Source organism: Drosophila novamexicana, unplaced genomic scaffold (assembly GCF_003285875.2).
Source record: "Drosophila novamexicana strain 15010-1031.04,08,12 unplaced genomic scaffold, DnovRS2.1 tig00000308-arrow-arrow-pilon, whole genome shotgun sequence".
NCBI classification, from domain to species: Eukaryota; Metazoa; Arthropoda; class Insecta; order Diptera; family Drosophilidae; genus Drosophila; species Drosophila novamexicana.
Genome location: NW_020824799.1, coordinates 1,061,236 through 1,084,824, shown reverse-complemented (window position 1 = coordinate 1,084,824; position 23,589 = coordinate 1,061,236). Strand labels below are relative to the sequence as shown.

The 23,589-nt window shown below is 41.5% G+C and overlaps 4 protein-coding genes across 7 annotated transcripts; 1 reads left to right on the top strand and 3 right to left on the bottom strand.

The window, feature by feature from the left end:
* Positions 1–51: 51 nt before the first annotated feature.
* Positions 52–1,072, bottom strand: LOC115759589 (sodium/potassium-transporting ATPase subunit beta-1). Its single transcript, XM_030700558.1, has one exon. The coding sequence runs from the start codon at positions 976–978 to the stop codon at positions 154–156; it is 825 nt and encodes a 274-aa protein (XP_030556418.1). The 5' UTR covers positions 979–1,072; the 3' UTR covers positions 52–153.
* Positions 1,073–1,094: 22 nt separating this feature from the next.
* Positions 1,095–2,116, bottom strand: LOC115759588 (sodium/potassium-transporting ATPase subunit beta). Its single transcript, XM_030700557.1, has one exon. The coding sequence runs from the start codon at positions 2,067–2,069 to the stop codon at positions 1,116–1,118; it is 954 nt and encodes a 317-aa protein (XP_030556417.1). The 5' UTR covers positions 2,070–2,116; the 3' UTR covers positions 1,095–1,115.
* Positions 2,117–2,616: 500 nt separating this feature from the next.
* Positions 2,617–3,915, top strand: LOC115759451. The gene is made up of 3 exons (XM_030700382.1): positions 2,617–2,787; positions 2,856–3,603; positions 3,663–3,915. Exons 1-3 carry the CDS (start codon positions 2,654–2,656, stop codon positions 3,897–3,899), a joined length of 1,119 nt encoding a protein of 372 aa, XP_030556242.1. The 5' UTR covers positions 2,617–2,653; the 3' UTR covers positions 3,900–3,915.
* Positions 3,916–4,192: 277 nt separating this feature from the next.
* On the bottom strand, positions 4,193–21,899 carry LOC115759450 (protein unc-79 homolog). Of its 4 annotated transcripts, XM_030700379.1 has the most exons (27): positions 21,808–21,899; positions 20,953–21,072; positions 20,732–20,893; positions 20,504–20,674; positions 20,353–20,442; positions 20,112–20,297; positions 19,068–19,763; positions 18,342–19,007; positions 18,009–18,280; positions 17,845–17,946; positions 17,635–17,779; positions 16,734–16,790; positions 15,517–15,596; positions 15,023–15,085; positions 13,254–13,574; positions 12,816–12,964; positions 12,022–12,755; positions 11,887–11,964; positions 9,338–9,605; positions 8,628–9,276; positions 8,479–8,571; positions 7,168–8,415; positions 6,408–6,586; positions 6,199–6,353; positions 5,430–6,142; positions 5,194–5,372; positions 4,193–5,034 (listed from the first exon to the last, which is right to left on the bottom strand). In XM_030700379.1, exons 1-27 carry the CDS (start codon positions 21,860–21,862, stop codon positions 4,209–4,211), a joined length of 8,457 nt encoding a protein of 2,818 aa, XP_030556239.1. In that variant the 5' UTR covers positions 21,863–21,899; the 3' UTR covers positions 4,193–4,208. The 4 variants fall into 4 exon arrangements, with proteins under 4 accessions (XP_030556239.1, XP_030556237.1, XP_030556241.1 ...); XM_030700377.1 differs by lacking the exon at positions 15,023–15,085; XM_030700381.1 differs by lacking the exon at positions 16,734–16,790.
* Positions 21,900–23,589: the final 1,690 nt, after the last annotated feature.

The window sequence follows — 23,589 nt, the reverse complement described above, 5'->3', positions numbered from 1 at the left end:
AACATATACACACTCGGCATGAGATTATTGAAAATATTATTTATATACAATTTAATATACAGTTGAAATTCAAATTTAAGGGGAACGGCCAAATGTCTTTTGCTGCATATAAATTCAATCAGATGGTCCCGAAATCCTGAAGAGGTTTGCTCCCTATGACTCGTACACGATAAAAGAAAATTGTACATTGCCCCAGCCATTGTATTTCATGTCAATTTGAAGGTTTTTCGCCCAAATCTTGCATGTTATATAAATCTGAATATTAAGCGGTATACGGCTCATCTGCATTGCGACAACACGTTCGATCCCCTGCAAGCCGGTTGATGCGTCAAAATACGGACCAGGTATATAATTAAATTCGACATTTTTTTGTGAAGATTCGCATGTCAACCAGATTCTATCGACGCCAGGAAAGTTTTGCACTGTAGTTTTCAACAGATTATCGTTCGGTAGCTCACTGATCGAATCATAGGTTTTCGGTTTATATCCTATTACTTTATTGATCTTAATAAAAACGCATGGCGTTTTGGTAGAATATCCCCAAAGTTCGTCCTTGTTGTAATCGGCGAATTTCTTCACAGCAGATGCTTCCAATTTATCTACGAATTTATCTATTCTGTCGGTAATTTTATATATTTCCTTTGGAATGCTTGTATGTATCTTTATATAGCTGGAATTGGGCACAGTCGAAATGCCGGGTGCCCCCTTAAGCCAACGTGGCTCGTCATCTTTCAAAAATACTACATTGAACATTATCATCCAAATAGCCAAGATCAATAGTATTAAAAAATATAGAAACATATAGAATAAAACAATTCTTGTCCAACCCCAGGCGGTACGTCCAAACAATTTATGGTGATCCAAGTCCAATATTTTCTTGGACCATGGCAAGTCCTTGTTTTTTCGCGTGTGTTCCTTGTGTCGAAATCGTTTCTTAACTGTGTAACGGCCAGCGGGAATTACAGAATCTTCGGGCATAATGAATTTTAAGAAGATATATAGAAACTTTCTTGTGTGTTAATATGAACAACGTTAAATGTGCTTGTGTTTTGTATTTGTGTATTGTTTTCAAGCCGAACTGTCAAATGAACAGTTAAATTTAACATGTTAACTATTCAGTTAAAATTCAAATCGGAAGCTTCTTCAAAGTCTGGATCGGGATTTGGAAAAACTTCATGCCCTTCAATGCGAAATATAACAACTATTGAACCGACGTCTAGAGGAATATTTTTTGCCCATGCTGTGCATTTGATGGTAACATCTCGATTCATTGGCAAATATTGAAATTGTACGCCAATAACGCGACGAAACGCTGGATTCTCGCGGATATTTGCAGCCGTTAAGTTCTCAGAGATAGTATGCAAATAAAAATTTTCCTTTTCAAACAGACCATCGGCATCATAATACCGATGCGGTATATACTCCACTTTCGCGTCCGTCGTATTATCTAAGAAGGAACAGCTAACCCATATGCGATCTATGCGATCCTCCAGCGGCAACTGTAGAATATAATCGTGCAATTCGTTTGGCACCTCTTTCGGGAGTGTTATGGAGCTGGTATATGTCACAGCATTGAAATGTATTGCCATATTGAGTTTCAATAGAATGCATGGCAGGCCGCTATTGTAACCCCAGTTATTATCTAAATTACATGCCCGCAGGCGACGCATTCCTTCGTTGCCATATTTTTTAACAAATTTATACATTTGAGTAACATAGGGCGTTATTTCATTCCGTTGATCTGCCTGGAATCGTATTATTTTTCTATCCCCCACAAAATTACCCGGCACGGAGGACATACTCGTGCACTTACGCTCAAGGGGTTCATTGTTGGGCACTCGAAAATTGTACAAAATTAATACATTACATGCTAAAACAACTGCAATACACAAATATAATGCTAAATATAATCCAACTATTTTAATAGACCGAGCTAGCGTTTTCTTAGCTGGATGGACATATGTTCGTCTACTTTCACGGTGAAGCCAATCCTCTCGGCGTTTCTCTACATCTCGGAATCGCTTACTTACTTTGTAGACGCCTTTTGGCGTTATCAATTCGTTCGGCATGTTTCTCTTAAGTTCGTTTTTTATTTGTATTATTTATATTTATGTGCTTAAGCAATATGCACAGTGTACTTTGATTTGAAACTTAACGGTGCAATATTTTTTATATCGTTACCGATTTTTATTTATTTTTTAAAATTAAATTTTAAAATGTTAGCTCTTTATATTATTCGGTATCGAAAGATAACATTAATGAAGATCTCGACGGATTTACTGTACATCTTAAAGTACATTATTTTTTTTAGTCCCTTAAAAAATGTTTGAAAAATCTTCGTTTATTATTTTTAAATCAACCCTTTGGAACTTATAAATTTGAACAATTTTACCAAATTATTTTCTTTTCGAATTTTGATGAATGATCAGTACAGAATTAATTGATTTTTATTTTTTATTTAATTGTGTTTTTAATATTAATTACCCTACAACATTTGAGTTATATTTTCGATTCATCGATATTGCACTATTCGATATATTCACGGCAGATATGGGTTTTATCGATAAGTCGATGTCTATCGAGCAACACTTACATGTGTGGTTTTAATTGAGCGGGGAACATTAATGTAAAGTTGTAATAATAAACAAAGAAAATGAATGCGCCACCGATGAATCGAATTCCTGGTACGGCTCAAACCAAGGAACAATATATCAAAGACCTCAAAACGCTTGGATACCATGAACTGTTAGAGATTAAAGATAGGCAAAGCAATCTTTTGGCGTCCAAGTAAGTCAGCAAAGTGGTTTCATTTGGGAGTTAAATGTTTATTTGACTTTTGTTAACGCGACCCTTAGAAAGCGTTTGCAGAGTTTGCCAGATAAAGGAAAACGTATACAGGAGTCATATGAGAAGTTGCTTGCTGAGATTCAACGTCGAAACGATGTGGAGGCAACTGCTAACCTATTCGGAGAGCTGAACATTGCATCAAAAGGCAAAAGAACGCTGAACAATCTGGAATGGCATGGTCGAGCCGCTGTTAACAGCTCAAACGTGTCGGATCTACTCGACAGTGACGATGAGCAAGAGATGGATCCGTTACGTGTAATCGCACAAGGCACAATGCACCAGCGCCAGGTAAAAGTGCTACCGCCGCCCGCCACACTTATCACGCCTGAAGATGTGGCTGACATAGCGTCGTTTAGACAAACGCCCAATTCATTAGATTCAACGCTGACCGATCAAAGCGCATCAAGCAGTTTTAGCGGGCAAGACTGCAGCAAAACGATCCCAGCTGAAATAATAGAAATTGATGCAGCCACATTGGTTGATAAGCATCCTCCGGGAACTACGTTGGAACAACATGCACTGTATCTCATAGAGAAAACCGAATTGCCAGTTTCGGCAGCGGCTCGTGAAAAGTTCAGACCTTTTCGCACTACAATATCAAATGTGCACGATCCTGCGAAGGAGCGCATACGTAAGAAGGGCAAACATTGGGAGATCACCGCCGCAACGCCGCCACTCATACAACACAAGGAGACCCAGCTGGTGCCGCTAGCCGAATCTGCCAGCCTTCAGGTCGATTATATGCAGAAAGTCAAGGTAAATGCTGGAATATGTTAATACAATTAGTTATGTCTAATCGTATCTATTGCTTAAAGGAGTTACGCATACAGCAGGCTGAAGAGCGTCTGGCCAGGCAAACTGGAACAGTCAATAGCATCCGTTTACCCGATGAATCCGTGCTGAAGACCAAGTCGTCATTTAACATATACCGCGATCCGCAGGTGGATTATCTCATTGAAGGCCGGCAACGTACTGGCGAACAAAACGAAGTGCATGATCCAACGATATTAGAGAAAGCCTCAGGTGGCGTTAGTTACGCAGTTTATAAGTGAGCATTTAAGCTAGTTAAGGTCAATCATTAGCATCTACTTAATCTTATGATAGTTCATAATTTTTCAAATTGAAAGAAATGTGTGATCTAAACAGTTTTTATATTTAATTCTGCGTATAATGTATTTAATATATCTTTTTTAAACAGCTATCAAACGTTTTTCGTACGTGAATGTCCAACAATTAATCAACGCTCTCTAAGACATAGGTGCTAGCATTATATAGGGTCCAGTATCCATGTAGTTAAGGTATACGCTATGACGGACTACACATAAATGTTGGCTAAACAAGCCCTTTAGATAGCTTAAAATTTAAATCGAGTAAAACTGTGTAGCCGTTGAGGCTTGTAGCTCTATTTGGCCCATTTTAAATTGCAAACGCTGTAACCACTTGAGCAGCGATTCCGATTTATGCGTCTGCTGTTCTTCAAAGTTTGGCGCATAGTCGCGAACATTTTGCAGTCGCACATGAAGCGTGTCCGATAGCTGTGTCTGCGAAGAGAGCACAGTGCTCCACATGGGCAGCAATTTGCCCAGCACCGTGGAGTTGGTTTCCTTCAGTGCTTCCAGTAGGCTAAGGAAGTGTAAGTTGACCATTTCCGATAGCTTTGAGTTGGCATTCTGAGCTTGAAAGTCGATGCCAGCCTGTGCATGCGGCTCCTTGTTGGCAGGCTTGGCATGCGAAACCAGTTGCAGTATGCTTGGTGTTACCTTGGTCCAAAATTCAAAGAGCACGCCCAATGTGCTGCCTTCAGCATTGCTGTTGGTGTTATGCGCCATCTGCTCCAAGTAGACGGTCCACAGTTGGCAAAGCGTGAATGCGTGAAAAAGCGACGACATGTGCAACACCGAAGTCTTTGACTGCTCGGCAAAGCCCGCAAAAATCACCTGTATGTGATCAGCTATGTGACAGGATGCCTCCTGCGGCACAGGCTGTGAGTACGTGACTCCTTGATGCTGGTAATGCACACTAGCCATCGGAGGTAGACCCTGTCCGGGCGCTATATTTGGAGGCAGCACTGGTGGCAGCGTATGCGTCTCTTGGCGTCGCTGCACCAACGCCATATGGGTAAGTGAGCCCAGCAGCAGCCACGAGAGCAGACGCATATGACCCACACATTCCGTGAATTCTTTGGGACTGAAAGAAAGGCAATCGGTAATGTCATGACAACATAAATAATAATAATTATAATAATATAATAAAAATAATAATAGCAATAATAATAATAATAATAATAATAATGTTAATAATATTAATATAAATAGTAATAAAAAAATAAGACAACGCTTTATTCACCCCTGCTGCAACGACGACGGAGCATTGTTTAGCCAGGGTAGATAGCGCGAGACTGCCTTGTGATCGCGGGAGCTGCCACGGGACATCTCGAGTGCCAGATATTGGGCCACAGCGCCTTTAAGGACGCCACCCAAGGTGTCCTCACCTAGGCCACTGCTTGACTGGCCGTTCTTGAAGTTCTGCAGAATTACATGGTTTAGTCATCTAGTAGAGCCCGTATGCACCTCAGGACTTACCTTGATCTTGCTGAGCGTGTGGAAATCGGCCAGAAAATCAATGACATCGTTAATGTACTGCCTAAAACAGTCAGCAGCATTTGTGGTCAGCACGGGCGCTGCTTCTGGCAATCCAGGCAATGCACCTGGTGGTAAACTGCCGCCCGCATCTAGCAGCACAAATCCAATGATCATAAGCAGATTATGATCGGGTATATTCGACTTGAACTTGAGCGCCTGGACAAACTCAAAGATCATTTGTCGGCAAAGTAAGTTCTTGTCGCGGTCCTTGTTGAAGGAGCGTGTGTTGAGCGTGCACAGATCGTAGAGCGTCTGGTATTCCAAGTTGGTGTACTGCACACAGTGGGCCATTATCTTGGAGTACGGATCCAAAAGCGTCTTGGGCACGCAATTCAAGCGTAAAGTGGCCACAATGAGCTCCAGCATATACTCGCAATTGCTTATGCTGGGCATGATGACAATGACCTGACGCAGCAATGATTCCATGGCCTGCATGGCCTGTGACCAGACGGCCAGGCCCACACCCGCCTCGGCGGGCAAACACTGCAGATACTCGGCCATGTTCCGGAAGATGATGGGCAGCTGATCGATGGGCAGCGCCTTCTTTGAGGTCAGCGACTCGCAGACCATATAAATGGGACTGGTTGCGTTCAAATCCTGGAAGTCTTGCAGCGCCTTGGCAATGCTGCGGAAATGGTTGTGCCGTATTTTAACTGCAAGCCAGAGAAATAGTACTTAATTCATCGTTCAAATTGGCTTGCCAACTCACTTTTCATTTGGGTCTGGAACACCTGCAGAAAGATTCCATTGGGGGCCAGCTGATGCAGAACACAGCGTATGAACTGCAGTGCCACGGCCTGGGCACTGCTCGCCAAGGGCAGCCCGTTCTCGCCCTGCCAGGCATGCGTGCCACTCAGACAAATCCTGAAATAGTTCAGTTTACTCAGCAATAGAGCAAGTTTTCCCAATCCTACTCACCGCGATGTCATGGTCAGCACCTCAGGCAGAAATGGCGCTGCCATTGCCGGCTCGCGGTGAATAAAGGTGCCCAGGATTACAATGAATATGCCAATCTCCTCATCCGTGTACTCCTCGATAACTGCGCCGCAATCAGAGCAGCGTTCCACAATGGTATAGTTGCCGACGCGTCGAGAGCTCTGTGTATAAGATAAGAGATTCAATACATTTCATCACATGTCCGAATTACTCGAAAGATACCCAACTAACAGATACCCTGTAACCGGTATGTTATTGAGTTTTTTATGTAATTTGAAAGCAAAAAGTAAAATATTCTAGATATGTGAATACTATAAGAGTCAGTCATTGGATGTTGTATTTCTAGTTCCCATAATCTCCGGGATATACTTAAAAGCCATGTTTGAAAATCGATAGTAATCGATATCGGGAAAATGGTGGAAATATTTAAAAAAGATAAAATCGTTCTGCGTAAATATCTATCTTTCAAATTTAATATCTCTAGCGTCTCTAGACGAACGGACGGGTCAAGAATATATATACATACATACATATTTAATGGAGTGGGAAATACTTTCTTCTGCACAAAAACTTTGTACTATATTTTAAGAATTTACAATGGGTTTCACAGTAAAATAAACTGTACTTCAAATAATAGTTTTTCATCCATTTTCCACTAATGTTGGTGAATTTAAAAAAAACTGCTTAATGCAATTTTGCAGTTTTATATATGTAAATCGGAGAATTCAGAGTATTTACTTACCCCACGCTCCGCATGAGCTGAGGTGTGTGTCGTGTGTCCATTTGCGATTTCGGGTGTATGTTCGCCTTCTTCACCGGGTTCCTCGGCTGGCTGAAATGGCGGTGGCGGCCAGGAGCCGGCGAAGCGCGAGCGTATATCTGGTATGGCATTGGTGTCCACGTTGAAGGGCGCCAGCTTCTGCCTGGGACGCTTGATGCTATGGGAAGTGGCCGATGTGCCAGGCAGGTTCGGCTGTCGCTCACTAGGCTGTTGCTTTAGATCCTGTGTGACATTCTTTAAAATGGATGTGTGAAGGTCCTGCGGAGGATGCGACTGCAATGGCGGCTGTGGTTGGGACTGTGTAGTAGAAGGAGTAGCAATCGGTGCATTCGGGTTGGGTGGTGACTCGAGCGCCACCTGCTTAATGAGGCGCCGCGGCGAGTTGTTGCGACTGCTGGGCGTGACATCGTCCTTGGTGCTCTCCGACACATCTAAGCTGTCCTGCTTTAGATGACTGATGTCCGGCAGATTGAGACCGTCCCGCATGCGCTCCACCAAGGTGGCAACCGTGTCATGTGTGCCAATAGGCAGGAGCCGCTCAGGTGTTGGTATCTCGAGAGCGGCAATGCTCTTGGAAGGAGGCAATAGACCTGCGTCCAGCTCGTCACGGGGATTCGGCATCACGTTCATCTTGGAAAGCGGCGAATCTGGCGAGCCATACGCCTTGTCGCTGTGCCTCAGCGACCTAGTCTGCGACTTCTTTTGTCGCGAATCCTCCGCCGAGGAACTGGACGTGCCGGCGCTGCACTCCACAATGGTCTTATGGCGTCCAATGGGCTTGGCAGCGACTGATGGAGCGGGCGCTGGAGCGCCACTGCTACCATTTGTGGAGCGACTGCCGTTGCCATTACTGGAGCTGGGCTTACTGCCGCTGGATGTGGGCACGTCCTGTAGAGCGCCCAGCGCCTTGAGATGATTGGTCGCTATGGCCGCAAACATTTTGGATGTGGAGGCAGCTGCGTTCTCCAGCGACTTGTTGCGCACGGTAACCGCACGATGCACATCCACGGGCGGGCTAACAATCGCTGTCTCCGTCGTTTCCGAGCCCACCAGAGGAGTCACAATCATGCGCACGCCCTCCTGCAGGCTGTGACGCGTATGGGTCGTCACCACGGTGGTGCTGACGGATTCTCTGCTAGGCTTGATTTTTGTGGAGTAGGTGTCCCCAGTTTTCGTGGTGATCATCGATTTCAGCGATTTGGTCGATTTCTGTATATGGTTTAATATAAAATGTTAAGACACATGAATACAAAGAGAGTCTGATATGTTTACTTCCTCGGAGTAGTCCATGGCGCGACGATTCCGCAGTGATTCTGTTTTCGACGGCATGACATCTTCAAAGTGGACTGTGTCATCGAAGGAGCCCTAGAAAACCAAGCAGATGTTATATAGCCCGGAGTTTGGACAGCACAGAAACCTACCGGCGCACTGCTGCCATGTAGTGTGCTATCGGAGAGATCACTTTCGGGTATGGCCACCAGTTCGGATTCGGTTTCATCCGCATCCAAGCTGGAGTCGTTGTACTTGCGAAAAGCATGCTGCAGTTTGGGTGTAAAGGCAACATTTTGAGCTTTGCTCTTGGAGGCAGCGCTGGTGCCTTCGGATGGGAACATGGGGCTGGCCGGTGGGCTGGCCTCCTTGTCATCGGGATCTGTGCCCAACGAGGGCTGGCTAACGTCACGCGATCGTGCTGTTCCGCCAACGCTAGTCTGTATATCCAGTATGGTGGTGGTGGGAATGCGCCGGCACTGATGGAAGTGGCCACGCAGGCTGTTCATAATCATGCGAATGGCGGAGATCACATATCCACTGAGCGGTGGCTGTGTATACGAGTACTTATAGAGGACGACCAGCAGCGTGAAAAGCCAATTGCGGCGCGGATACTGCTCCAGATGCCACAGGGAATAGTTGAAGACAATATTCTGATACGATTCGCCCGGAGTGTTTGTCGGATTCGGTGCATACAGAATGATTTGCATGACAGACGGCAATATAAGACCTCCAATCAAATGATTTTGATCCAGGACTTGCGCTAAATTGGCCAAAAATGCATTGAACACGGCTGAAACCCTGCAAGTACTTAATAGTTGCAATATCTGCCATTGAAATTCAATTCAAGCAAACAACTCACCGCAACGACTCGGGCGTGGTATGGAAGGTCTTGTCTATCTGATTGTGTCCCAAAAGTAAGAACAAATGTTTCAAAACAATATTTTGTGTTCTCGTCATGGGCTTGTCCTCCGTTGGAAAGGCTTGATCCGTGCGCGACATGAACTGCATCAGCATAAATACGAGCAAATGAATTGTCTCTCGATCCGATTCCTCCAGCTCCGTAATGCGGCTAAGCAAGCCAATAAGATTCTCATCGTTGAGTCCGCCCAGCGAGTGGATATGTCCATCTAAACGGAATGTAATAAATCAACATATTAGTTTCAATGCATTGCGCACACATGCATAGGGAAATAAACATCGATTTCAAATTGAATTTTTGGTTTTTTTTTTGTTTTTTTTTTTTTTACACCCACATGCCAATCGTACATATAGATTGAAATTGGTATATTAACAATATAGTGTGTATGTACGATTAGATATATACACAAGTGTTTGTGGAGCAGAGCACAATTCGAATTTGATTTGTTCGGTTTGTGTTTTTGTGTTTCTTTTCAGTTGGAAATATGTGTAGGAGAAGACGTTTACAATAGTTCTTGAGAGCATACATACCAGTTCGGAAGGGTACACTTAAAATGATTTTGTTTTGTGTGAAAAAAACTAAGTTACACACATTTGTCAACATGGATTTGCTAAAAAACAAAGTTAACAATTAACGAGTACACACACACACCTACACATTCCAAATAAAAAGTTGTCTTGTAAATTAAAACAAAGTTATTTTTTCGTAATATTAATAAAAATCATTCTTATTATTAGGTTATATTAATATGTTGTTCCTAAATACTCCTCGAAAAAGTTATAACCATCATAAATTATTAAAATCTTTTTTAATTCAATAGTTTTATGCGGGAGAGGAGATCAGTTTATTGCATGAGGGAAGTGTTAAGGCTGTTAGGTCCTTTAAATATGAATAGGAGAAGAAAACATCTCCGACAACATAAAGAATATATTCTTGATCCGTTTTGAAGCCGGGTCGATCGTTTTTCAATATTAAAGCTATCGTCGCGAAACTTTGTTCGACTTTCTGTTGCAACTGTCTGTATACCTATGTTAGAACGTTACGGATCGGACTACTATATCGTTAAACTGTCAAAGGACATATAACATTAATAGGAAATTTAAATTCTTGTATGATTAACATTATCTTATTTTATGATATGTATCTTACCAAGCTAAGTAATTTTAAGAACTCATAAGATAGTCGCTCTTTATTGTTTGAAATGCTTGAATATGATTTATATTTCCCATTTTGTTACGTTTTTCATAACCTACTTTTAGGTATTCCCCATGCACACTATCACTTTTCGGGTTCTAAGTACAAGTCGATTTGAATATAAAACAAGAAACAAATATTTTATAGAAAAACTTTAGCAACATGCGGAAATAGAAAGTAAAAATGATGAAGAAGTCCCATTCTGAATGTTTTGAGACCAGAAGATATCTGAATATAGGCGAGAGATGAAAGTAAAATGGGAAACGCTGGCAAGCCAGCGTTTATATTATATTATTCACAAAAGTGTCTGGAAATATGAATGGTTATTATTTATTAGTTAGTAAGATGGAGTGATCCATTGATTCATACGGAGGTATATTTATTGCACAAATTGCTTCTAGATTGAAATACAATTTTTAGATTGCGATTTCATAGCTTTTTGTGAACTATACAATGTACATTGAACATATAGCTCACACCATTTGGGAAAGAAAATAGGGAAGAGAACAAAGACATCTAAAGTTTTTGGTTGGATACGCGAACACACATGCTCTACAACCTACCTGGATTGACCGTGGTGCTGCCCGTGGTGCCCGCTATGTTGGCACCCGGATGCGGAGCGACATCACAAGTGCAATGCATGGGATAGGCCAGTGCCGAGGGACTGGGACTGGGCGCGGCCACCGGTGGCTGCAGCGGCAGCAAGTTCGGCGCCGAAGGATGCTTTTGGAAATGGGAGTGAAAGGAGGTGGCAAACGCGTGGCCACTAGCGGCGCCCACCGAGGAACTACCCGACGTTGCCGTGCCGCTTGTCGTTGCCACCACTGTAGTCTGTATGGGACGCGACTGTACTGCGCCCTCTTGCTGCGTGGACGCCATGTTCGACTGTACGGAGGCTGTTTGCTGGGCAGCCTGGGCGCGCAGCAATGTCTCCGCCTCCTGCAGCGTGGGCATTGGACTATGATGACTAGGCGGTACACAATGCACTAAATACTGGTGACTTTGACTATGAGCCGAGGCAAACGTAGCTACTTGTGCACTACTACCAGCGTACTGGGGATGTGAATGCGGATGGTGTTGTGAAGGGTGTGCGTGTGGGTGTGGATGTGGGTGTGCGTGTGTGTGTGGGTGTTGATGTTGTGTGGGTTGATAGGGAAAGGCCGTGTGTTGGGAATGGTGTACGGGACATGGCGGCGGCGGTTTAGATCGTGTATGCAATGTAATACTAGTTGTGGCCACACTATGAGTAGCTGTACTGGTATTTTGGTTGCCACTACTACTGCCTAGGAACTGACCCAATCCGAAGCGCGAAGTCTTCCGCTTGAGTATGGGTGCCGACACCTGCCGACTGTAGATTTTCTCCTTTTCAGGTACTGCAAATGTATGGTAATTTTCAAGCACTTTTCCGCACACACTCAATGGCTGCTTACCGAATTTGGAGTCCTGGCGGGGTGCCATGCTGGCTGGAGCAGACATTGTTCTTTTGTAGGGCCACTTGGTGCCGAAGGAGGCGCTTAGGGTCTTGGCCATGCTGCCGCTGGTGTCCGACTGGCTCAGTGCCTCTCTGGCTTTCAGTATTTTGGCAGAGAGCGCCTCGCTGCCGTTGTCAGAGTTGCGCAAGTCTCGCAGATAGGAAATGTCTCCGCACTTTTCCAGATTGATTTGCGCCTCCACGAAGAGCGTATCGAAGCGATTGAGAAAGAAGTCCCAGCCGAGCAACTTGCGATCGGATAGGGAATTGTGCAGCTGATATACCGACTGCAGAACCACGGGTCGGTCGACAATAAACAGATCGAATTGCGACTCCAAGCAGAAGAGCAGTGACCGTATTGCCGTATCATGTATGGTTCCGATGTAGAGAGTCGCCCGCTGCGCCACATATACATTGATGTCATCCATGCTGGCGATTAGATGACAGAAGGCGGTGGCCATTGCCGTTTGGAGGCCCACCTCGGAGCGCAGCGGTGTCGAATCCATAAAACGTGTAATTACGGTTACTCGTTCCACTGCTGTGAAGCGGACACGCCAATCGGCATCGTGGAAGGCCTCCTGCACCACGCGCCAGAAAACGTCCGAGCCCAGCGGCAATGTGATGCAGTGCAGCAGCAGCGGCACGCCCACCTGACAGATGTGTGAGTGCTCCGCGTTGCACAGCTCCCACAGGCTACAAATTAGACGTGTTTATTAAATTTCACTTGAATATTCTCGGTAACTCTTTACTCACTTTTTGATTAACAAATTCTCCTGGCACCATATGAAGAAGCCGCGCTGCTCCTTGGCGGCCTTGGCCAAGGCATCGCCGTGCAGCGCCATCGTCTTCAGGCATTGCAACACATAATAAAGAATCTCCGGTTTCTTAATGGTGGGTATTTCCTGCAGAAATAATAAGTTTTATATACATACAAAAAATATACTTTCCACTTTGCCTAGGCAAAGTTAGTTTTGGATGGATCTGATCTGATCTTTAATCTTCTGCTGGAAAACTAAAACGAAGTTTTGGTATGTTACACTCGCAAATGTAGATTCCATCCATCTTTTGGCTCTATATTCGATGAGCTTTACACATTCATCTTTAGCTTCGGAGTTAAGCTAAAACCTATGACCGAGCAAGGCCGGGCAATACCAGCTTGTGTATCTATACATACTGATTACACATACGCACCGTGAGCAACTGGTGTATGTACTGCAACGGTTGGGGTAGCTGATCCAGCGTAAACTTAAACTTGCCCACCGATGTGTGCCAGAAATCATCACTGTCCTCTTCCTCCTCGTCGTCCTCGGAGCCGCTGCCATTCTCGCCGCCGCCGGCTGTGCTGCCATTGGCACCATTCTCACCCATAACGGATGCCTTGGTGACGCTGACATTGGCGCTGCCCACATCCGCATCGGACAGTGTTATGGATCGTGCTATAGCCCTGTCAGTGGGCAGGAAGGAAGCCAAGTCCAGTTGCTCTGAAACTGTTTCTACGGTGGCCGTCATGATCTGCATTAGATAGCAATGATTTCAACATTTAGATGAAGGCTCTCTTCCACATGTGACACATCTGTACAAAGTAGTTTACATATTTACAGGGTATTTCATATTAAGTGGCTGTACGATAGATTACAATCATCACATAAGAGTACACATGTACACAGATAAACGTTGCTCGCTTAAACTTACACATCCATTATTTTTTTGTTTTTTTTTTTTGTTTTAGTATCGCTTAAAAACAATGCTATAATTTACATAAATGATTTACACAATAACATGTAATACTGCATAAAATTGTAAGGGTATTTGTGCATTAATAGTATTTCATATATTGGCCAACTGCTTGGTGTAGGTACAAAGGAACTGTGATGGTGCTTGTACACGGAACATGCTATTGAACATTGATTGAAAACCAAAGGCAACATTTGAAGTACGTGAAAAAGTTGTAGAAATAAACGTAAATATATATACATGTTATAAACGAATAAAGAAATTTTTGAGATTTATTTAAATAAAATGTACATTTATTTCAAATTAGCGTACACGCTTTTTCCGTTTGCTGTATTTTGTAATTTATATTCACACACATACAAGATACTTTGAGACACGGGAGTGGAAAGAAACTTGAAAAACATATTCTAAAAATTCATTTTTTTTAAACCTATAAAACATGTAAAAATATGTTTCTAATTATGTAATCTAGATATACGAAACACATTTAAGAAATTGTTGAAATCGACTATGAACATTGAAAGTTAAAATTCTTTGGCCTAAACACCTAATGCAACAAAAAGAATACTAGACAACTATATTTAAAAAACTTGCTGCAGCAGATAAACTAAAAATAAATTATTTAACTTTTGTAAATCGGATGATACAAATGTTAGTTATTCTTTAAATTGAGCAATTCAGCTTCAATATTGTCCACTTTATTGAATTTCTGTTCTGCTTGAAATATTTCACCTAAAACTACATGTTCTAATAAACTTTACAAAAACTGACATACATATACGTAATTTGTTTTGTATATGATATGAAGGTAATTACTTTTTTTATTTTAATAAAATGCACACAGTGTATTTAAGCTGGAAAAGCCAAATTCATCAAATTCATCAAAATGAATTATCTATGCATAGAAAAGCTTCTCGATTTTTCTTTTTTTCTTTATCGACTTATGTATGTAAAAAGAAAATTGTAAATAATTTAGGTAGAATTTTTCGTAATGAAAGTAAAAGGAATAAGTACTCTGTACAATTTATATACACTTAACATGAAGAGCACACGTTTTTGTTTTTTTTTTTTTGACATAAATAAAATGTATAGAAAATAGAAATGTACAAATATCGAATTGTATGGAGGAGGGTTTGTAATTAGCCAAATTATACAACTAATATTAAAAATATTGTATGCTTGATTTAAATTTTGCTTTGGGTTTTGTTAATGAATGCACAAAGTACCTCGTCTGTGGCGTGAACTTTTCTCAATTCATTAATATCAACTGAATGCCCATTTTCGTTATTCTATAAAAAATATATGTAGAAATGAAAAGTTTTGTATAATTGTTGATCAGTTTTGGCTTTCGTAAATGATAAATTCGTAAATTCGATTGTATGTTAAATGAAAATGCATAAATGTTTGTTTTAAATCAAACTGAATCTTCACGTTAAATAAGTATTGTTAATTTGCTGTATAAAAATGAATTCATAAATATATTTATAGTATGTTTAAAAAGTATACGGTGTGTTGTTCTTTTAAAATACCTACAAAAACGGATAATATTTTCAGTTTATTTTGCTTGTCTTATTCTTGTTATTATTATTTGTTTTGTGGTGTATGGTAAATATATATAAAAACTTTCAAGTTCGATATTATTCGCCATTTAAGGGTGTTAACCAAAGAACGTGAGATATAAGATTTGCTAATACTTATCATTATACTGCGAAATACATACGGAACAAACGTGGGGCATATGGACGAGCACGCCGCCCACCGAGTGCGGCTCTGGTTGGGGCACGGCCACGGGCATGGGACCTTGATAAAGAGAATATATATTTGGGATTATTAATCGTTTGTATTTGGATGCGGGCGTCAATTGCACAACTCTGCTAGAAATGAAATTGAATTTATTTAAGTGGTCAAGGTAACTCATTGCATTCACTAATTCGGGCATGCATCCAAGAGTACATACACTAAAAGTATAAATCTTAAGAATGCTTTCCATTTCTCATGGTTCACACGATACAATTTGGGAATTCGCTGATAAAAGATTGCATGCAAGCTTTGAACTTTTTTTCAATTTCCAATTGGGGTCTATGCCGATGTGTGTGCAGATTAATTTAAAAATTTTCAGGCAGTTTTTAAAATTAAATTCAATTCAAATTTCTTTAAAAGTTTTTTTTTTTTTTAATATTTTTCGCAAACTGGACACACATGTGCACACATTCTACGGAGAAAACTCCTAAAGAATATATTCTTCAAAATGATAGATCATCAAAATTTGTTTAAGGCATTGACGGCTACGCTGGGTGTGGCATTTGTTTTGTGGACTTAGTATTTATCTGTGTAGTGTAAGTCGCATTTGTGTGAAGAATTTTACCGAACCGAAAGATAGTAGGCTGTTTGGGGTACTACTTTAAAGATCATCTAATATGTATTTAAAAGCTTGTATGCTAAATTAAATGCTAGAAAGCTAAACAGACATTCTTGGATAGAAGTGTTTCTTATTTGGGAAAATGGAGCAAGTGCAATTGTTAACTGTATGTTGGAGGGTGGAATGTTTCGGGTAAAGTATTTTGTAGAGTATTTGGTAGAGTATTGGGTAGAGTATTGCATAGAGTATTGAGTAGAGTATTGGGTAGAGCATTTGGTAGAGTATTGGGTAGAGTATTGGGTAGAGTATTGAGTAGAGTATTGGGTAGAGCATTTGGTAGAGTATTGGGTAGAGTATTGAGTAGAGTATTGGGTAGAGTATTTGGTAGAGTATTTCTTGTTTTCGTGAATAAAGTACTCAAATGTATTTCAATTGTAACGAAATGTTATTTTAACTGATTAACAATGTAAGTAATGTAATGCAAATAGTTGATTATTTTAATTTGTGTTTGTTGTTTTGTGTGTGTGTTATTTTTTTTTTCTTTTTAACAAATGATAAATTTGCTGTTGGTGCATCACCTGCCATTATAATAATTTTTCCATCGTCTGAAAAGAATTGATCTAGCTTAAAGATATCTGATAATGATTGATAGATTGTAAATTTTAGTTTTTAGTATTTTTGATGAGTAGTTGACGTTTGTTATTGTTTAAAAGAGCAAGTTAATAATTCATCATATATGGACCGAGAGTTTCGACAGAGCGACAGTGTGTGACAGAGATAGACAGACGGTTGATACGCGCGAGAAAAGTGCGTGTGCGAGCGAGACAGCGAGCGTTAGTAATTTTTATACAGTGGACGCGCAGTATATGTTAGAGATAGAGAGAGAGAGAGAAAGATATACATATTTATGTAGATAGAGATTGCAAGTTAGATAGATAAATAAAAGCCAAAATAAGTAGAATGGAAAATGTTTCAAAAGTATAACCATAAGAATTTATGCGTTTTATAGATTTAATAACGATCTCTGTTGTTTGCATCGTTCTCAATGGAAAGTGTTTCAAGTTAAGTATTAATCTCGACTTTGTTTAATAGTTTTTGATCGTTTTAATCGGGGGTGGGTTTTAGGTACGTTAAAACTGTATACAGAGCATAACAAGTGCAGGTTTCTAGGTTGAAAACTCGGTTTGAATGCGCTTTAAACGTGGGTTTTAGACTAAGCAATTTGTTTACAAAGACGCTTACAAAGACGTCATACCATTAATTCGCCTGCATATAGTCCAGGCAATGATGTACAGTCTACGTTTTAGCTACAAGTTGAGTGACTTTGTCTGGATTACTTTTACGGTGGTTAGTTACAAGTATTTATAAGAGGGCGTTTGGGTTTGTATTAGGCATACAACTTTGAAGTCTTTTCGAGAGGTAGTTTACAATCGAATTTTGCAAAACAACTGAATAGGGCTTGGAGAGAGCCAGACTTACCTGCAAAGCCTCCGAGTGGACCCAGCGGAATGGGCAACGGTGCCATGGAGAGCGAAACATCACGATCCCGAGATTTCTCTTTGTCGGATTCCGGCGGCGATTTGCGTGACGACTTTTCCTCTTCAATGATATCCTCAATTGGCACCTACGTTGTCGAGAGATTTCAGCCGTTTATTAGGTATATATATAAGGAATATGTGTGAAACCTACATCGGGTGGTCTAACAGGATGCAGTGGGGCCATAAACTCAACCAGCTTGGTCGACAGCTGATGCCACATAGTGGAGGCCTCGCAGTAGGCACACTCCGCCACCTGTAAGCGTATGAGATGCTGTCAGATTATGCTACCTGTGACTGCTGTCCTGCATAACTTGCCTTTAATGCACAGACGTGACTACTTAGACCCACCCGGGCCGCAGTTACCATGCACTTGATGAGGCGAGAGACATTTTCGCACACGCTGGTGTGTATGCCCATGTGCTGCTCCACGTCCTGCAGCTCCATTTGCTTGAGCAGAATGTCCAGCATGAGTATGCAGCAGGTTAGATTGTGCTCGGCATCTGTGGAAAACTCCGTGTGCCGGTTGGTGGGCGCCTCATCGTCCGATATTGCCGATGTATTGCCAGAGTCATCCTCCACAACGGGCGCTAAGAGTGAATGAAAATTCAGTTGAATTTGTCACACGGAAGTCTGACCTTGGATACGTACAAATGGAGCTGCGCCTGGGTGGATTGGCCATTTCGGCCTTGCTCTCCTTGCACGGTGTCTTGGGCGCTTTTGTCTGTTGTTGAGTCTGCGGCTCCTTTTCCTTCTCCTTCTCCCGCATTAGCTCGTGCTGTATGCCGTATTTCATGATGCGCACCCCGTCGCCGAACATGGCAAAGAGCTGTACGAGCGGTATGAGTATTTCCAGCTTTGTGAGAATCTGCAGCCAGTGGAGCGCCTGCTGCTGCACCTTGGCCGTTGTCTTCTCGAATCGTATGGCCACAAAGTTGTACATGGTCTTGGCATCGAAGCCGAGCGGTGACATTTCCGGATCGAGTATTTTGCTGAGCACAATTTTAAGCTCGTTTAGCTCCTTTTCGGCCACATCATTGGTAATTGCCTCCATCCAGTGCGGCATCACATAGTCCCATATCTCCGAGGTGATCACTTCGTAGGGCACCAGGCAGATCAGCCGCTGCAGACCCTCCTTCAGGTGGCTGGTGCGTGAGGCGAGCGTTTCCCAGTGACCACCCACCCGAGCGTACTCTGGCGGATGCGGCAGCAGACAGGAGATGAACACGTTGTAGTGTATGCGACAAATCTCCTTTAGCCAGTCGCAGACGTGATCCATTTTCAGCTTCTCTATGGTGCTCTCAATCTGTCCAGCAGCTGGGAATAAAAGATAACAATTAGCTGGACTGTGGGCCGATCGCCTTGTTGTGCATTTACCATCGTAGGAATAGGCCGTGACATGGAACCAGTGAAAGAGCATGCTTAGGATGCGCCCCAGCACCTCGACTGGTGTATCGACGGTGGGAGTGCAGCGTCCTACCAGCAACCAAATGCCATAGCGGCCCAGCATCTGACGCTCCTCGAGAGAAATGTTGTCCGGTGTGAGGGCAGCGCCGTTTTTCTTCGTCTCCGCTGGGGACTCCTTGCCAGGCTCAAAGTTCAGAGGCTTGGCCTCTCGCAGTAGACTGACAACCGACTCGACCATATGCATTTGCATCTCCGGGTCCATCTGCCAGGCTGGCTGCAGGCTGCGATGCACCACATGATCCCCACCGCGACGGGAGTTATGACGATTGCTGTGGCACTGGGCGCAATAGCGAATGGGATGATTGCCGTTGAAGGCGGCGCATTCGGTCGAGAAGCATATGGAGAAGGCGGACTTCTCGTTGGAACGACAGTTTTTATTCTCGCACACCATGGACACCTGTTGCATGGGATGCAGTATATCGCCAAACTCCAGGTTCGCGTGCTCCCGATGTATCTCGTTGGCGCACTCGATGCACAGATACAATGGCGGCGGACAGTCCTGTGCATAGGTGATGCAAATGCTATGATCGTAGCATACCTTGGCGGCCTCGGCATTGCCAGCATTGGGGCATTGATCGCGTTGACAGGTGAATGGTAGCAAGTCATCTATTCGAGGGGATAGCCGATAGATAGATTTTAAAAACTAATTAAAATTAAATTCGATAGAAGTTTAAACTTTCGACAATAAAACCTTGGACTATATATTCAATCCATAATATCGGCGAAAAAATCTAGAAATTAACTAATGCATTATCTATTAATAAATTTAAAGTCCGATTAAAAGAAGATAAAGAAACTTTCGTAAGTAATCGAATTTGAACCGAAGGGGTTTCTGCTTTGAATTCTAATTTTTCATTTAAACGATAGCCTAATCTATAACTTTCTTTGTCTTGTATAAGTGTAGTAAATATAAGTAATCAGTTATCTATAAGATGGTAATACTTTTTTACTCACTGGTAAGTTTAGAGAGCAGAACCTTGCGATCGAAAAGATTGGGATCAAATGCAGGCCAGTAGTAGAAGAGCAGCTTGGCAGCGGAGGAACGTGAAACAGCAGTGCCATAGGCCACCACGCAGAGTATGTCCTTGACCACATTATGCTTCAGAGTCATCAGGCACTCCAGTAGTTGACAGTGATGTGCTGAGAGATGAGGTCAATTTAATAAGCATCTATTACATATACCAAGCCAACCTACCTGGATTTTTCGAGTATTGCAATACCATCATGATGACAGAGGAGACAGACTGGCAGGCTTGGCATTCCTGCTCATCGGCGCTGCGACGTGCTAGCATATGTGGTTAAACAGTATTAGACTAAGCCATTAGAATTCTTAAGTCTAAACATACTTATGGTAAAGGGTAAGATATAGTAGCACAGTGCATTGACAATATCCTGATGCAAGGCTGGCGGTAGTACTGATATAGTAGAGCTAACTAGATAGGGTAGATTATCAATAAGATCCTTATCGAGAAAGGGTAATATGCAGCTTAGACACTGTAGCAAAGCTTTGCCGAAAACTATAAATATTAAGAAATATTAGTCATTTGTACGGTATTCATATTTTGAAGACTCACCGATTTGGCCATACTGTATACAGGGTGCCACATCAATGAGCATGGTTAGGGCATTATAGAGATTGCCATATTCGAGATTTGGGTAGGCGGACATGCGTGTGGGATCTTCGAGAGGATCGCAGATAAGCTCATGCGGAGAGGTGCGCACATCTTTAAGGACAGCTGCAAATGATAGAAGATTGTTAATACGACAGCGAGGATTCCGTATTTGGGGAACTTACTTAGTAGAGTTTGAGAAAAGTATTTGATATTGTTAGCAATATCGACGCCAGAGGGCGCAGGTAAGACGTTGTGCAAGAGGCGTACATGGTATTCATGAAGGGCTCTCAGTTTTGCCTGAACTGTAATAAATAAACAAGTAAAGGTGCTCTAGTTGGGTATGCCAGACTTTCAGATACCCTGTACCCAGCGCCGAGCTGTCGTTTCTAGCCTTTAAACTTACTTTTTTTTTTATTGATATGTGTATGCAAAGATATATAGGCTTTGCTCATACTTAAGGAAATAGATTTTTAAATAACTTGCATGTTTGCAATCAAATCTTTAAGGTTAAGATCCTCATACTGCGTTATGGGGTTCGGCTCTAAATTACATTTTCCATCCATGTGTTGTTAAGTTACTAAATTATGATTGTACAGGTTCTACACTTAATAATAATAATAAAAAATAAAAAAAAATCTTTAAGGAAATTTTGGTGCTTAAATCTGACTCCCAATTATATATATATAATAAAGTTCAGGCGTCCCAAAATGTATATTTTTTTTGTGTGGGGGAGACGAGGGAGTTGTCCAAGAAGTGAAATATATTTGGTGTATCTAGCTATTGTTTGATCGACCAAATTAAAAGTCGATACTTATCGATTTCAAGCAGACGGACGGAGCTATCGATGTTTTGAGATAAGCCTCAATTCGACATTGCTGCTAACAAAGAATGCAAATACTATACGCGGTCAGAGATGTTTTCCCCTGTCGGTTACATACATTTTCACCAAGCCATTATTATACTACTTTATATACATTTGCATGGGTACAGGGTATACAGACGAAACTTGGCACTCGAGACTTTTGTGGCATACTTACAGGCGGCAGCGCGAGTGCCCATGTTGATGAGTTGCACCCTGAAGCTGCCAGTCATTATATCAGACAAGTCCTTTGCATTGCCGAAACTGCTGCCGAGGGACTTCGCATTCTATATTAATTGTACAAGGAATTAATTAAATAATTTTGTTTTTCAAACTTTCATTGGGCATGAACGTTACGTAATCTGTGTAAGTCTCTGTGGGAGATGCTGGGAAATGCTTTCGATCATAATAGATTTCATTGAATAACCATAAACTTCATATGTCTGCAATTGCTTGGAGTTGAGGCTTTGTGTTTCTTATAAACTTACCTCGAAAATTGTTAGTTTTTTCAATAAATTTGCAATTTTTTACGGGTTTGACGTCGCACCTTGACTACAAAGAAAAATCTCTATAACTAAACTGTGCGCTGTATGTGTTCTCAGAGTTTGTGGTGTGTATCTGTGAAAGAATTTTTCAATCTGACTGATGAAAGGCAGTTCTCCGGCCAGTGCCAGACTGTGACACACTGGTCCTTCTATCACTTATCACTTTTGTTTATGAAACTATTCATTGTAGCTGTTATTTACAAATTTGTATACTAATTTTAGTTAATTTTATAGCAGAAATTTAGTAGATTTTATGGCCGAAACATGCCGTGTCTCGGCGTTGACCCACTTTTCTCACTGCTGATGAACACTCACCCCGAAAGAGGCCCGAAAAACCAGCTACAACTGGGACATGCGCATATCCAATGTTTACTTCGCATAACGCTGTTTCCGCGCTTTTCCGCTTTTCCAACTCAGCGGCTAGTTCAACAAGTGTTTGTTTTGGTCTGCTCTCATGTAAATATTTACGGTGTCCCTTGTCAGATGGTTTCGTGTTGAGTTTGCGCACTTAATGCGTATTGTTTGTAATTATTTCAGCTGTTCTTTTTAAATGCAACAAGTCTTGCCTTTGGAGACTTTTGAAATAATTCTACTATCCTTGTAGATCAGATATATCATAAATATATTGAGTGTCGATAGTCAATGTTTTGATCTTAAACCAATTAGGCTTGAAATAAAAGCCTTAGTTGGAGTATTTTTAGATACATAATATATATTATTTCTAAGTAAAGGCTTGTCTGGGCTTTATTTCAAAAATCAATTTGAACAAATTAGTTTTTGGAGGACATTTTTGAACTATTTTGACATATGAGAAAGTTTATGATAACCTTATTTTAATTTAAAAACGTAAGGTTCTTTTACATTAAAATGAAAAAGTATTTAAGCTAAAGAGGTTTTATTGAGCATAAAACTAATTTTATTTCAAAAGTTTCTTGTGAATTAAAAGCAAAAATTATCCACAAAGTATTTTGTTTCCTATAATTGAAATAGAAAACTCTAAGGCAACCTTGCCTGAAAAATAACCTTTTTTAGAGTTTTATATATATTTTTATATAATTCGATCACATTTCCAACTCTTCTTTGTATAACTTATCATTGTTATATATCGCTTTTAATTTGGCTGCTATAAATCGATTTTGGTACTTTATTTAAATTTTAATTTACAATTTAACACACACTTGCAATTCTTTATGTAACGTAAGGGACTTTTTTAGGGCTTCTTCGGAAAGTGAAAACTGGGCAAATATTTAGGGGTTGTCCGAGACTTTTGTCTGGCTTATGCGGCACCTTTTGACCTGCACCAAAAAAAACCAAAAGGGGGAAATTGAAGCCAGGCGACACTTTAACAACAGATTTAACTGAACTTTGTGAACTGATTCGTCAGCCAGGCTGGAATCGGCTTACAAGCTGTAAAT